At 39.8% G+C, this 15,972-nt stretch overlaps 1 protein-coding gene across 2 annotated transcripts in view; it reads right to left on the bottom strand.

Moving 5' to 3' along the window:
- The window catches only part of MAMDC2 (MAM domain containing 2), a 160,827-nt gene continuing 144,855 nt past the window's right edge, over positions 1–15,972 (bottom strand). Inside the window, exons 12-14 of one of the 2 annotated variants that reach the window (XM_040251101.1) lie at positions 7,882–8,141; positions 1,141–1,225; positions 1–1,001 (exon numbers count right to left, since the gene is read on the bottom strand). In XM_040251101.1, the coding sequence (XP_040107035.1) occupies positions 937–1,001; positions 1,141–1,225; positions 7,882–8,141 (410 nt within the window). In that variant the 3' untranslated portion in view covers positions 1–936. Of the gene's footprint in view, positions 1,002–1,140; positions 1,226–7,881; positions 8,142–15,972 lie in introns of those variants that run through there. The other variant, XM_040251186.1, reaches the window with a different exon arrangement.

The raw sequence follows: 15,972 nt of genomic DNA, 5'->3' as shown, positions 1-15,972 counted from the left end.
TGAGAGATTTTCAAATTATTTTTTATTAGGTAATCACAATTTCATAATAGCTGTTTGAATATATAAACATGTCTATATAATTTTCTAAACATGTAAATAAAAGATAGTAGTTTACTACATCTGTTTTAATTCATGTAACTCAAAACATTATCAAAATATTTATTTTAAAAACCGGTAAAATTGTTTAACACACTAGAAAAATTTAGGGGTGTGTGTACATAAACATTTTCAAGCTTACTTTACAAAAAAAAAGCGTGCAATTTCTATCCAAGTGTTCAGAATGACTTTCAAAAATAGAAAAAAGAAGGTAGCACTGCTTTGTAATACAGCATTAATTAATACTTATCCCGGAACACTGATGAAAGATCCTTTGTTATCACATATGGTAAACATATTTAAAAATTAATACTCCATTTCTATGAATAAAACATAGAAAAAAGACTTTATTTTCTTAGAATAACTTGTTACCGTGAAAAACTGCATTCATTCTGCAGATATTACTGACATCACACATTATTACTTTTAAAATATTTATGATACTTGAACTTCAAAAGGAAACCCACAAAACCTATTCTCCTCCCAGTACATTCACTGAATGCAGATTTAAGTGAGCACATCTCATTTGATTGTGCCCTTTATTTGTATACTTTAAAATGACTACAATATAGTACATTTGTATTTTTAACTGGTACCAAAGTTAAGATGTATGATCTAGGTAAAACCAGCAGCCTGTACTTGTAGTAACAGTTGTCATACGCAAAAAGAAAAAAAATAAAAAGCCCTGAGTCAGTATTTTTTGCAAAAGTAATGAAAAAGAGTGCTCTGAATTCATTTTATAACTTATGAAATGGTTAAGACTGTCCAGTATTATTTTGTTTTCATTTTGATTGAAGAGAGGTATGGCTTTTGTTTAGTTAATCCGATTCAGATCATTGCTTAATACTCAATTTCATTTAAGTCCTCAGAATATCCTGATGATTGCTGACTTTCATCTTCCATTTCTGTCAGGAAAGACAAATAGACAATAATAGTTTTCTCTATTTTTAATGTAGAAAATACTGAATTTGCATTCTTATGATTTGAAACTACTGCAAATTGTCTTTTCAGTCAAACTTAAATAATCTGGAAAACTATTGTTACCTTCACAGGATCCTGCTTGAAATGTAATATCATCAATGGCAATATCACTTCTTACTGACACTCCCCGAATGGCTTCAAAAATTATCTGAAAAATAATGAAATACGAATTTAGAAATAGAGTCATCCTGCTAAAACAATGCTTGTCAGAGGCAGATCTAGGCTGTGTGGGTTTGGAAGCTTAGATTATTCTCAGGGGCCCACTTTCAGGAAAAGAATACAAAATCACCAATTCAAATTTAGGTACAAAAGGGAATTCTTATTTGGAATGTAAAGAAATTCACAACAAATTACTGGAGCCTTGGAAATTCAAGTTCCTTTCTTCTGAGACCTCTTTAGGCAATTTCCCAGGAATGTCCACCAAGAAATGCCTCTAGGTGGTGACCTGTTTTCCCTTGCTACCTAGAATATTCTACTCCTGTCACTCACAGGCCCTGTGAAAGTGAAGGGCCCGGAAGCTTAAGCTTCCATAGTCTCTCCCTAAATCTACCTTTGTACTAGTTCTAGGTGGGAGAATTAAAACAACAGATGAGACCCAAGTATGAACAGCACTGTATAATAGTTAAATTTACCAAAAAGACAATGGTTCACTGATCATGTTAAATACCATAACATCCAAGACACAGCCCAGGAAAAAGAGGAAACCAGTTTCATGACTTTAGATCCTAGAAGAAAATAACTGATCAAATATTCAGTTCTAGGGAAAATATATTATCAGCTCTAAAAACACTAATAATAGCTAATAAACCATGGAATACTCCAGGGAGGCTTGTGGGTAATGAAAATTGTCTAGAAGACACACTTGCTCTACTAATTTTATGAGCAAATTACTCCCATTGGACTAGTTCATGATTTAAATTAAATAAACAATATAAAGTGGATAATTAATAAGCATATGAAACTATCTTGAATTTAATGACTCAAAGAAGCTTTAAGAACAGAAATGTGGCAAGATAACATTAATAGAAATTCTAAAGATATAACCCTATACAAGAATTCAAATAAATGGTAAGAGGAGGAAAAAGTGTCCTAATACATCTAGATAGGAGGATATATGAATGTAGTTAATAACTGTTTTGGTTTTCTGGACAGCAATGAAATCTGTTTTTTGACCTCCAACTCTGCAGTGGAAGTACAACAGAAAAATCACCTGATGGAATTATATTCTGAATAGTCTTTTGTCAGGCCAAAACCTTGATTTCATACAACCCTCTCCTTTGAATTTCCTAAATATTTGAGTGATAACCATTTTATAGCATTATGATTTCCCCTTTGTATTATTCCCCTATTTGTATTTGTAAAAATCCTATTAAATAATTGCGGTTATTTTAGAATTAGATAAAAATGTAACTTTTTCTTTCAGTTTAAGTGTATTTTATTTTCAAATGGTTACTAAGTCATTGTGCATGCATGCTAAGTCGCTTCAGTCGTGTCTGACTCTGTGCAACCCTATAGACTGTAGCCTGCCAGGCTCCTCTGTCCATTGGATTCTCCAGGCAAGAATGCTGGAGTGTGTTGCCATGCCTTCTCCAGGGAATCTTCCCAAGCCAGGGATCAAACCTGCATCTCTATCTCTTGCATTGGCAGGCGGGGTTCTTTACCACTAGCGCCACCTGGGAAGCTCAAGTCATTAGGACATAAATACTTACAGTTTTGACTCAACTACTTGATAAAGGGAACATTAACTATCTTTTGGTCCAGGGGCACCAGGAAAAAATTATTGAGATTAAGGGCATCATAAGCAAGAAAATTTGAAGACCTGGTCTTAGTTCAGTACCAGCACATAATAATTTCTACTAAATGTCAGACAGTATAATGAACAATATGAATGACAGAAATATTTCACTGAGCTGGGAATTTGTCTAACAGTCTCTTTCAATGACATCAAAAGATAAGAAATCAGGAGGAAAACACCTGAGAGCAGAGGAGGAAAGGTAAGCAAGAATTCAAAGGAAATAAAATCATTCTGTGTTTTTGATCAACAGTGAGTCAGGTTCTGCTTAGCACTTTAATAAATCCCTTAGGAAAGGACATGATTAAAATTTTGCTACTTCATACATTTTTTTCTACAAAGAAAATCTGATGACTGGAATATCATCCAGAGGCCACCCACATACTTCTCCTATATTGGGGGTCTACAGCGTCCAAGCAGCAGACTAGTACCTCCTTTTTTTTTTTTAATTTATTTAATGGGAGGCTCATTACTTTACAATATTGTAGTTGTTTTTGCCATACATTGATATGAATCAGCTGTAGGTGTACATGTGTTCCCCATCCTGAACTCCCCTCCCACCTCCCTCCCCAACCCATCCCTCAGGGTCATCCCAGTGCACCAGCCCTGAGCACCCTGTCTCATGCATCAAACCTGGACTGGCGATCTGTTTCACATATGATAATATACATGTTTCAATGCTGGCAGATCAGTGGTGGCATTACATTAGAAATAAAGTGCACAATAAATGAGCTTGAATCATCCAAAATTATCCCCTGCCCCCCTATCTGTGAAAAGAAATTTCTTCCATAAAATTGGTCCCTGGTATCAAAAAGGTTGGGGACTGCTGCCCTACAAGATAAATCACAAATGGCAGCAGTACCACAGTATTTTAAAAATCAATACCTGCCCACTCTCTCTGGTGATGTACAGATTGACTTGACTTCTCTAGTTCTCTGCATTTTCCTGATCGCCTGACTCAGCCCACTATTCATTCGACATACCCACTTTGGATGTCTGCTACTGCTGCTGCTGCTGCTGCTAAGTCGCTTCAATCGTGTCTGACTCTGTGCGACCCCACTGACGGCAGCCCACCAGGCTCCCCCATCCCTGGGATTCTCCAGGCAAGAACACTGGAGTAGGTTGCCATTTCCTTCTCCAATGCATGAAAGTGAAAAGTGAAAGTGAAGCCGCTCAGTCATGTCCGACTCCTAGCGACCCCTTGGACTGCAGCCTACCAGGCTCTTCCGTCCATGGGATTTTCCAGGCAAGAGTACTGGAGTGGGGTGTCATTGGATGTCTAGTAAGATCAAAAACTATGTGTGTTAAAAACAAAAGTAACTGTTAATTTGCCTCTTGCATCAGCTGCCTTCCTTCTTCCAGGTCTGCTCCACCTAAGGTCTTCCTCATCTCGATAAACAGCAACTCCATTCTAGCAGTTGCTCAGGCCAAAACTTTGGAGTCATCCTGGCTCCTCTCTTTCCCTCAAACCCCACTTTCTACAAGGAAGGAAGTCCTATGGGCTTTCTGACGACATCTCACCGCTGCTGCACAGCCCCACCCACCATTTCTGTTGCCAGGCCCACTGCTGCTGCTGCTGCTAAGTGTCCGACTCTGTGCGACCCCATAGACAGCAGCCCACCAGGCTCCCCCGTCCCTGGGATTCTCCAGGCAAGAACACTGGAGTGGGTAGCCATTGCCTTCTCCAAGGCCCACTGCAGTAGCTCCCAAAGTCTCCTCACCCACCAGCCCCACCACCATAGTCTATGTAGTAAGTAGCTCCAGGTAGTAGCTAGAATGATCATTTAAAAGTATAAATCAGAACATATTACCTTAAAAGCCTCTAATGGTTTCTTATTGCTCTTGAAATAAATTTCAAACTGTACCATGTCATCCAAGGCCTTTCATGAGTATTTCCTGACACTTCTTTGACCTCATTACCTGATCAGCCTGACTTACTCTTTTTCATAGCACTTACTATCACTTGATGTTACATTATATATTTTTGTTTCACATTTTCTACCTCTCCCCTGCCACTAGAACGCAAACTTAAGAAGTGTAAGAACTGTATGCTATGTTCATTGCAGTATTCTCAGCACTTACAAAGAGTAAATGGTCAATAAATACTTACTGAAAAGAGATATTTTGGCCTGAGCTCCTATAGTAGCTCAGTCTGATAACTGATATAGCTATTGAGTATACCAGGTCTGCCATGGTTATAAAGATCAGAAAGATTTGGGAAAGAATATATTTTTAGAAACAATTATCTTTTTTATAGTTTGGTACTTTAAAGTTTATAAAACCCTTTTACAAACATAATCTCATTTGACTGTCACTTTAGTGATGTCAGCATGGCAGGCATTATTACCCCATTTTGAAAATGTATTAACAGACTTCCCTGGTGGCTCAGATGGTAAAGAATCTGCTGGCAATGTAAGAGACCAGGGTTCAATCCCTGGGATGGGAAGATACCCAGGAGAAGGGAATGCCTACCACTCCAGTATTCTCGCCTGGAGAATTTCATGGACAGAGGAGCCTGGCAGGCTGCAGCCCAAGAGGTTGCAAAGAGTTGGACATGAATTAGCAACTAACACAAACAGTCTCAGAGAGACTGACGTTTCTCCAAGATCACCCAGTGCTTGTGACATCCAGGGCAATGAGTATATGTTGGGACATCTATGGCAGGAGAGAGTGTAAAACAGGGACTTAGGGATGCAAACATTGGAACCAGTTAGATCTGGGACTGAGTTCTCACTCTGCCACTTACCAGCTGGACATTTAGTTTTCCCCATCTTTAAAGAAGAGCTACAAGGTCAACTGGAAGAACTTATGCACAGCTCTTAGCACTGTGAGTGCTTGGCACACAGAAGATGGCCATTTGCACATGGGTGTCTCTGTGTTTTATTAGACACTAGGATGTTTTGGAGAAACTAGTTCATCCTGGTCTCCAGATAGTCATTTGGGATTCCTGAGGGAATCACAAAATCAAGAAGAACATTCCTCATGGCAGATTCATATCTGTTCCACTCTAAGCCTAAAGGAATGATCTGGAATCTTTTTTCCCAAATTAGGAGCCAAAAATCTCTCAGGTCATTCTTTACCCTTTGAGCTTAAATATCCCAAGATGCCACCCCAGGTGCCTCACTACTTTGTGCTCAAAAAAATTTTCAGACAAGAAGTCACCTGGCAAGTCTAGTATATGCAAGGACCTATACCCAGGGCTCAGATGCTGTGAAGTCACCTAATCCACAGATCTCAAGTCCTAGAGCTCTTGTGCATCAGCACCATTTGGGGGTTTTAGAAAACATCAAGGCTCAGGCTCTGCCTGAGAGAATCAGATTTGTTTCATCTGTGACACAAATTCTCCATCTTTAGAATGCTCCAGAATCACCACAATTCTTGTTAAGACAGATTGTAGGGCCCTACGCCCCATAGTTTCTGGTTCAGTAGTTCTGAAGCAGGGCCTGGGAGTGTGCATTGCAGGTGTTTCCTTTTAGATGAATATACATTTCAGGTGTTGCTGCTGGTGTCAGGATCACACCTTGAGGACCTTTGAATAGTGTGAGTGCCCTGATAACCTAAAAAAATTAATCCATCATCTCTGAATGATGATCAGTGATATAAGGAAGTTTATGAGTGATCCATTTTCTTTCTGTAAGCAGGCATTAAATCACTATCAAAATTATTCCTGGGGCTATATGTTTTCCTTTACTAAATGTTTAGATAGTTTTATCCACACCAAGATAATGGGCCATCCTTGAATAATGGTGCATCTTCCCTCTGTTATTTGTTCTTAGCAATAGCAACCTAGATGGCACTGCAACCTGGCCGTTCCTATTTAGATCTGTAGAAAATCAATTTTGGTTAAGGGGTGGCATAAAATAATGTCTTTATTTTGGATACTTCTTCCTAGGAAGACTTGCTTAAGCCAAGCAGGCAGTGGTTAACATTAAGGGGTACTCTGGTCCAGAAGCAAGGATGAGGAGGAAGTAGGGCTTTTTTTTTTTTTCTTTTTGGAAGTAGGGCTTTTAGCTAAAGGTCACTCCTGGAATTCTATACAGCAATTTCAGCAATAGTCAAGGGTCTAATGTTATATGCCCAGAACTTTCTGGAGCTTTGACTCGTGGTAGGCAGGTAAAGGCTTCCTTCCTAGTTCAGTGGTAAAGAACCTGTCTGCCAATGCAGGAGACACAGGTTCCATTCCTGAGTTGGGAAAATCCCCTGGAGAATGAATGACAACCCACTCCTGATTCTTGTCTGGAAAATCCCATAGACAGAGGAACCTGGCAGGCTACAGGCCATGGGGGTCACGAAAGAGTCAAGCATGACTTAGTGACTAAAGAAAAACAACAGGCAGGTAGTCACAGGCTTATTAGGAGGCTTCTGGTGATTTCTAGGCTAATTGGCTGCTTGATCTCACCCACTGGAATTGAAAAGCCTCCTCCTTATTGCTGCTCAGATTTCGTTATAATTGGGATCCTGCAGGAAGGAAGTCTTCTACTGCCTGTGAGCAGACTCAAGGGAGGCCCAGGACATAGGATCAAGATTCAGTTTCTTTTGCATCAGTGCAGACAGAGGCTTAAAAATTTACTCTGGATCATGTACTCTGTTAAATAGAAGCCTACAACAGCAGCCCTTGCATATGGCTAATGATGAATGAAAGAAGCAGCTGCAGCAACTAATTAGGTAATACCAGGTTTAGAAAAAAAGAGAAGCTCTGTTTTAGAGGTTTTCAGGACACAGACTATAACTGACACTCAAAATGTACCAAGATGAAAATAGCTACAGTTTCACTATTGAGTTACAAAAATTACTCTCTGTATAAATACCCAAAGCTTTCTCTTTCTAATTTCCCTTTCATTGCTTAAGTTCAATCAATATAGACTAATTATGTTTGCTCTTAAACAAGTACTGCCTCTATCTTTGACCCTGAAAAAGAACAAAACATTCTTGATGGTAGCAAGAAAAAGAAAGAGCATCAGAAGAGTATAGGCACATTTCCCATCATTTGATTCTTGTCTCTCTTGGCTTACCTGGTGCTGCCTCTCACAGCTATATTCAATCAGCGCCCGTAGCCAGGAGATGCTCTGTTCACCTCTTCTTCTCCACAAGAGAGACTCTTCACTGTCGCCTTCCTTTTTCAAATAAACATTCAGGAGGCCAGTCCCTGCTCCATACATGTGGTAGAAAAAGGTCAAGCAGTGTTTCCCAGTGACTCCTCGTAGAGGCCTGGACGAGAGTCTTGCTTTTTGTCCATATACCAAGTGGGAAGCCTCGATGTACATGTAGTAGCCTTGAGAGCAATGGAACATCAGGTATTGTTAAAAAGGACACATCATATTCTCTTCTAACATATATATATGCAGATTATTTTCCATTATAGATTGTTACAATATATTAAATACTGTTCCCTGTGTTATACAGTAAATCCCTGTTGCTTATCTATTCTATGTATAGCAGTTTGTATCTGTTAACCCCATGCTGCTGCTGCTGCTAAGTTGCTTCAGTCGTGTCTGACTCTGTGCAACCCCATAGATGGCAGCCCACCAGGCTCCCCCATCCCTGGGATTCTCCAGGCAAGAACACTGGAGTGGGTTGCCATTTCCTCCTCCAATGCATGAAAGTGGAAAGTGAAAGTGAAGTCGCTCAGTCGAGTCCGACTCTTAGCGACCCCAGGGACTGCAGCCTACCACGCTCCTCCATCCATGGGATTTTCCAGGCAAGAGTACTGGAGTGGGATGCCATTGCCTTCTCCAGTTAACCCCATACTCCGAATTTATTCTGCCCCTCATTTCTCTTCTGAGTACTGTTCCTGGAAACAAATTAGAGTCAATGAACGACTTGACTACAGTACTGATAAAGGAGCTCATAATTTTGGAGAATGTGTATAATCCAAGAAAGATAAATATGCTACAAGATTTTAACCATCAAAATAAGTGTCTTCATGTAATAATTTATAATTCAGTTGAATATACAGGAAGTAATTAATATACTAGTATTGTGCCACTGAGGTGGTAATTAACATGAGGATTTATCCTACTAATCCATGGACAATATTTTGAGCTTCCATCATTGGTTTAGGGGAATAGTCAGGTAGATGAGGTTCAAGTCTTGGTTCTAATAGTTATTGTCTGTGTGACTGTGATCTAATGGATTATCTGGTCTGAACCTATGTTCAGTTTAAAAATTTGTTGTTCAGTTTAAAAATTTGTTGTTCAGTTGCTAGGTTGTGTCTGACTCTTTGCAACCCCATGAACTGCAGCACTCCAGGCTTCCCTGTTCTTCACTATCTCCCTGAGTTTAAAAATAATGGTTAATAAACCTGTGCTACAGAGTTATGAGAATTAAATAATGTGTGACATATGTCCACATGTAACATGTATTCAAATATGTTTTCCGCTCTGCTTTCCTGATATTTTTCTGTGACACTTCTTGAAAATATAATTGTACAATATTTCAGTTCAATTCAGTTGCTCTCATGGACTGTAGCACACCAGGCTTCCCTGTCCTTCACCAACTCCCAAAGCTTGCTCAAACTCATGTCTATCAAGTAGGTGATGCCATTCAACCATCTCATCCTCTGTCATTCCCTTCTCCTCCTGCCTTCAATCTTTCTCAGCATCAGGGTCTTTTCCAATGAGTCAGTTCTTCGTATCAAGTGGCCAAAGAATTGGAGGTTCAGCTTCAGCATCACTCCTTCCAATGAATATTCAGGATTGACTGGTTGGATCTCCTTGCACTCCAAGGACTCTCAAGAGTCTCCTCCAACACTACAGTTCAAAACCATCAATTCTTTGGCACTCAGCTTTCTTTACAGTCCAACTCTCATTTCCATACATGACTACTGGAAAAATCAGAGCTTTGACTAAACGGACCTTTGTTGGCAAAGTAATGTCTCTACTTTTCAAGATGTTGTCTAGGTTTGTCATAGCTTTTCTTCCAAGGAGCAAGATCTTTTAATTTCATGGCTGCAGTCACCATTTGCAGTGATTTTGGAGCCCCCCAAAATAAAGTCTCTCACTGTTTCCATTGTTTCCCCATCTATTTGCCATGAAGTGATGGGATCATATGCCATGATCTTAGTTTTCTGAATGTTGAGCTTTAAGCCAACTTTTTCACTCTCCTCTTTCACTTTCATCAAGAGGCTCTTTAGTTCTTCTTCACTTTCTGCCATAAGTGTGGTGTCACCTGAGTATCTGAGGTTATTGACATTTCTCCCGGCAATCTTGATTCCAGATTGTGCTTCATCTAGCCTGGCATTTTGCATGATGTACTCTGCATATAAGTTAAATAAGCAGGGTGACAATATATACCCTTGACGTACTCCTTTCCTGATTTGGAACCAGTATGTTGTTCCATGTCCAGTTTTAACTGTTGCTTCCTGACCTGCATACAGATTGCTCAGGAGGCAGGTAAGGTGGTCTAGTAGTCCCATCTCTTTAAGAATTTTCCACAGTTTATTGTGATCCACACAGTCTACAATATTTAATATAATTATTTGTGACATTTAACATATTTATATCTTATACTTTATACATCATACACTACATACTATATGTTAATTATATAACACTTTACATTTCCATTTTCCTTTCCTAATTTTAGTTTATTTTTTTTGTAATTTGCTTGTTTTAGGCAGAGGCAGGATTAATCTGCACGTAAATAATGCAGTGGTGTGTTGGAACCTGTTTCCACTGGCTCCAACAGTCAATTATGTGAGTTCTGTTGGTAGGTCCAAATGGCTTCACTTTGGTAGTTTGAAATGGTCTACAATGGAAGTATTCATACTACAGAAATGGGACATAACTACAAGTCAGCCCCCCGCCATAAAAAAGAGGTGGTTGGTGTTAAAAAATTACCATGGAGCCACTAAAATAAGCAACATAATAATAGTAATTTTCAGAATAATACACCCATAATATAAGTCTAGGTACCTGTGGCTCATTTTTTAAAAAAGCCATGGACTCTATATAAATAGTTCTTAACCTTTCCTCATTTGATGAAAAGCTTATGTCTCTTCAACCTGAAAAAATAGGCACAAATTTTTATATCCACTTGCATCATCTTCTTTGCCAATATTGATTTTTTTACATACATGATGTAAAAATTTTTACATAGTGTTATCTATTATTTCACAAGGAAATTAACGGCTGCACTGAGGGAAAAAAAGAGTTCCCAAATATTGCATACAAATGAAATGGCTTCTAGAGCATCTTTAAAGTTTCAAGTTTAGTCAATGAAGTCCATTCATTTCTCAAAAGGCAATGCTTGAGACACCCAAACCAGAATTGATCAGAGGCTCCATCCTTGCTCCTTCAAGGCATTCCTCCTTTTCCTTTCCCTCATTTCCACAGATCTGAGAATCCAATGGGCTATTATAAGAGTGGGAGAAAAAGTCCTGCCCCATTTGGTCTTATCAGATCTTGTGCTGTGCAAGCCCTCCCTCAGTGTTTCACTCAGTAAAGTTACCACCTGCAAAACTGGGCAATCAGTCATGGGCTTTGTCAACCAGTCATCCGCATGATCTACTCTAAACTACTGGGATACTGTCGTGTGCCTGCTGTGCTCGCCAATGACACCCTCATTACTAAAACCAAGGGTCAGTTTTCAGCTCTGGTCGTTCTTGTCATTAGTAGCACTGGACACAGTCGATCACTCCTGCCTCCTAGAAGGACTTTCTCATTTTGGTTTGCAGGATGCTGACCTCTCCTGGTTTTTCTCCCACTTCACTGGTCACTCCTTTGCTAGTTCACCTTTTCTTCTCTGACCTCTTGATCTTGGAGTGCTCCAAGACCCAGTGTTTGAATCTCTCCGTTCTCGCTCACTTCTTTGGTGATCTCATTTCATGGCTTGAAATACTATATGTGTTGTTACATCTCAAATTTTAATTTCCAACCTCTTTCCTAAAATCCAGGCTTGTTATTGAAAGTAATCTCCTCTTATTGTCAAGTAGATATCTCAAACTGAACATGGTCAAAACTACACTCGTAACAGCCTCACTCTAAAGCTTACCCCACCCTTTTTAGTTGTCCAGGCCCCAAACCTGGCCATTCTTTATATCTTTTCACTCTTCACATCCAGATGGTCAGGAATTTCTGTTGGTCCTACCTTCAGAATATGTCCAGAATCCAATCACTTCTCTTCTTACCACCTCCACTGCTACCTCCCAATCTGAGCCAGTATTATTTCTGACTTGGATTAATCCAACAAGTCTGCCTGCTTTTACCCTAGTTCTCTGCAATCTAATCTAAACATAGCATCCATAGTAAACTTTCTAAAGCAATAGCTAAATTTTACCATTCCTCTGTTCAAAAACCTCCGCTAGCTTAGCATTTCACTCCGAGTAAGAGCTGAAAGCCTGACCACATATAAGGCTTACATAACTCCTGCTCATTCTCTTACCTCTCTGATTCCTACTGCCTTTCTCCTCACTCACTCTGAGTCTCGAGGACACACTTGAGTTCTATACCTTTCCTGGAATGGAGTAAGTTTGCTACCACCCCAGGTCCTTTGAATGTGCTAATCTCTGCCTACAGTGGCTTTTCTTTCAGATAATCTCACATCTCACTCTCTCACCTCTAAGTCTTTGCCCAGATATTACCTTTTCTATTAGGCCTATTCTGACTACACTGTTTCAAATAGCAATCGCCCCTCCTCTGGTACTCCTTTTTCTCTATACCCTAATTTATTATTTTCCATCTCATTTAATTGCCTCTTGTTGCTGCTGCTGCTAAGTCACTTCAGTTGTGTCTGACTCTGTGCGACCCCATAGATGGCAGCCAACCAAGCTCCCCTATCCCTGGGATTCTCCAGGCAAGAATACTGGAGTGGGTTGCCATTGCCTTCTCCGAATTGCCCCTTAACATACTATATAACATTCCTATTTTTAAGTTTGTCTGTCTCCTTCCTCTAGAACACTCAAAGGCAGAGATATTTCCTTGTTTACTTTACTGCTATGCCCCCAGGTCCTAGAGCAGTGTCTGGAACATAGCAGATGCTCAATAAATATTTGTTTAATGAACAAAAACCACAGACCAGTCTGACCATTTCCAGAGCACATGGCCCTACCAAGGTTACTCCAGTTGTGTGAAGATCTTGGCAACGAGACATGTACTTGACGAGGATGCTCCAAAGCAAACTGGAACAAGTCCAAGTTTTGATAAAGTCACATTTTAAAGAAAATGTTCTCAACCTAGTTATATACCATCTGACTTTTTTTTTTAGCCAAACACATATTCTTTAACTTCATTACCTTCATTCTTTCATTGGCAAGAAAATTGCTACACAAGAAGCACTGGGGTTTTCACACTTTCAGCAACGAAAGAAAATCTTACTGTTCTTTTCTTTAATACTTTCTAACTTAAGCTAGGCTGGATGTAAACAAATACTGATTCACAAAACTCTAACAAAAGGGTATATTTAATTTAACCCCATGGAAAATAAAGTCAAAACGTGAACATGGTTTATCACCTACTATGCACAACGGTGTTATGTACTATCCTATACATAAATTAGTACAGCACAACGAACTGAAACTCTACCTTAATACATGTTTAAACTAAAAAATATTTCCTCCAAAAATAATTCTTAAAGAAATAAGAAGAAAGTCAAAGAAAAATAACTTTGGTGCCTGCCTTTGGGACTCTCAAAAGGTCCACTTGAATCCCAAGAAAAGGACCTTAGCTAAAGACAAAACACTTAATGGGAGGGGGAGGATAGGGGACAGGAAGGCTCCTCCCAAAGATGCTGTCACTGGGAAACTGGAAAGAAAAGACTATTGTGGGCCTACAACAGGAAGTCTTTTCAGAATGGAAAGAAAGCAATGCGTCCATTTTAAGTGAGAGATGACGCAAGAAGTATCTTCCATCTAGTGATGATAGTATGTAACCCCAGTGATGACCTATGCTGTGCTGTGCTTAGTCGCTCAGTCATGTCTGACTCTTTGTGACCCCATGACTGTAGCCCACCAGACTCCTCTGTCCATGGGGATTCTCCAGGCAAGAATACTGGAGTGGGTTGCTATTTCCTTCTCCTGGTGATCTTCTCAACCCAGGGATCGAACCCAGGTCTCTCGCATCACAGGTGGATTCTTTACTATCTAAGCTGGACCAGGGAAGCCCAAGTCCTGGCCAAAATCATCTGAGGTCCTGCTAGAGGGGTAAACTTCCAGTATTTTCCAACTGAATTCTTCCTTGTGTGAGTACAGTGCACTAATCAGTCAGTCTCAACTGGGTGAAGCATTACTCTGGTAATGCTTTCCTTTCACAAGTCTCTGGGTCTTGGGTATCAAGCTAAAGCCATTACCTAAGGTTTCTAGTTCCAGAGATCATTGTGTTTAGTACCATGAAATATGAAAGGAAAGCTCCTGAACTGTTTGACATGTGTAACTGCTGCTTTTGGAAGAGACAGGGAACAGCCAGGGGAACATTAGTATAATTACACCTTTCTGGGGCACAGGCACTAATCTACTTTTGTTGAGTTTTGACCTTTCTTGAGTTTTGACCTTTCTAAAACTCCTTCAGGATATAGTTTCTGTTTTAAGCCCATACATATATATCCCTTCGGAGAAGGCAATGGCACCCCACTCCAGTACTCTTGCCTGGAAAATCCCATGGATGGAGGAGCCTGGTGAGCTGCAGTCTATGGCGTTGCTGGGAGTCGGACACGACTGAGCAACTTCATTTTCACTTTTCACTTTCATGCATTGGAGAAGGAAATGGCAACCCACTCCAGTGTTCTTGCCTGGAGAATCCCAGGGATGGCGGAGCCTGGTGGGCTGCCGTCTATGGGGTCGCACAGAGTCGGACACGACTGAAGTGACTTAGCAGTAGTAGTAGTAGTATATATATCCCTTAAGGCTATACTGATTTAGACTAATCTAGACCAACATCTATACCTAAAAACAATTGTCACATATTTGTCAACCAATCAGAATCTGTCTGATGCCCAGACCAATTATTCCTCTTGATTCCAAACATGTTTTTCTTCTTGACTTGCACGTGACATTTCCTTTCCCCAGAAAAGATCAGAGCTTCGTGGAGAGACAGTCGGCCTCACATGTGTTTGGAAAGCAGAGAAAAGCCCTGTGTGTTGACAAGCTTTGCCACATTCCAACTCCAAATGCTGTCTGTCTCAGCAAACAAAAGCTCTCTGGGAGCCAGGAGCCCCAGCGATGAAACCTCAGACTGGCTCATGTGTCCCTGCGCATGAAGGATTCCAGTCTGTGGAAGGGTTATTAACTGGAGAAGACAAATTACTCTCTTTCTGTGGATCACTGTTTAACATTCAAGATAGGGGTTCCAGTGGGTCTACTGGGAGATCAGGGTCCCATCTGTTCTTGTTCAGCAACTGTGATGTGTTGAGACACAGCATATTTGTAATTGGGAGCAGTGAAGCAGCTGTTCCTCTAGTCTTGCGGCCCTCTCACACCAGGGCTGGAGTGGGAGGCCATGTGGAATGAACAGCTAGCTGCTTCATTACGCTGGAAGATGATTCTTAACAGTCAGGGGGGAAAGATATCAATGTTTTCGGAAGAACAACTGCTAAATATGTCTCTCTCTAAAATTATTGTTCTTTATTATATCTTTTAAATGATTTTTAAAGTGTGTCATAAATGAGTGGTTATTAACTTATTGGGGACAGAATTTCAACTTGGGAAAACTTTTAACAGTTCTGGGGTGGTGATGGTTACAAAAAAGGTATATGTACTTAATACCACTGAATTATGTACATAAAAATGACTAAAATGGTAAATTTTATGTTCTGTAAATTTTACCACTATTTTAAAAAAAGCTTGTCATAGAAGTCTTCTCTTGGGTAAGTAGGGTCCAACAATACCAGAAATTAGTGTGATAAGATAAATTATGAAAAAACTGAGAAGACTGGAGATTTTAATATTCTAGAGCTAATTGCCCTTATAGTTTCAGACTAATTGAGTAGCATTGTTACATGTCTGGATATCAGCTACCAAAATTCTTAAAAGACAAGGACTTGAATGAGACTGCTATTAAATTTCAGCTATTAATATATAACCAACACATTAAATATATAGTTGTGATTTTCTTTTGTGTCAACAGTACAATTTATAAGTAAATGTCATTATTTGGTATTTTAATGTATCACTC

The sequence above is a fragment of the Oryx dammah genome, unplaced genomic scaffold (assembly GCF_014754425.2).
Source record: "Oryx dammah isolate SB20612 unplaced genomic scaffold, SCBI_Odam_1.1 HiC_scaffold_1, whole genome shotgun sequence".
Lineage (NCBI taxonomy): Eukaryota > Metazoa > Chordata > Mammalia > Artiodactyla > Bovidae > Oryx > Oryx dammah.
Note: the sequence above shows the minus strand (reverse complement) of the source record. Positions and strands in the feature narration are given on the sequence as shown.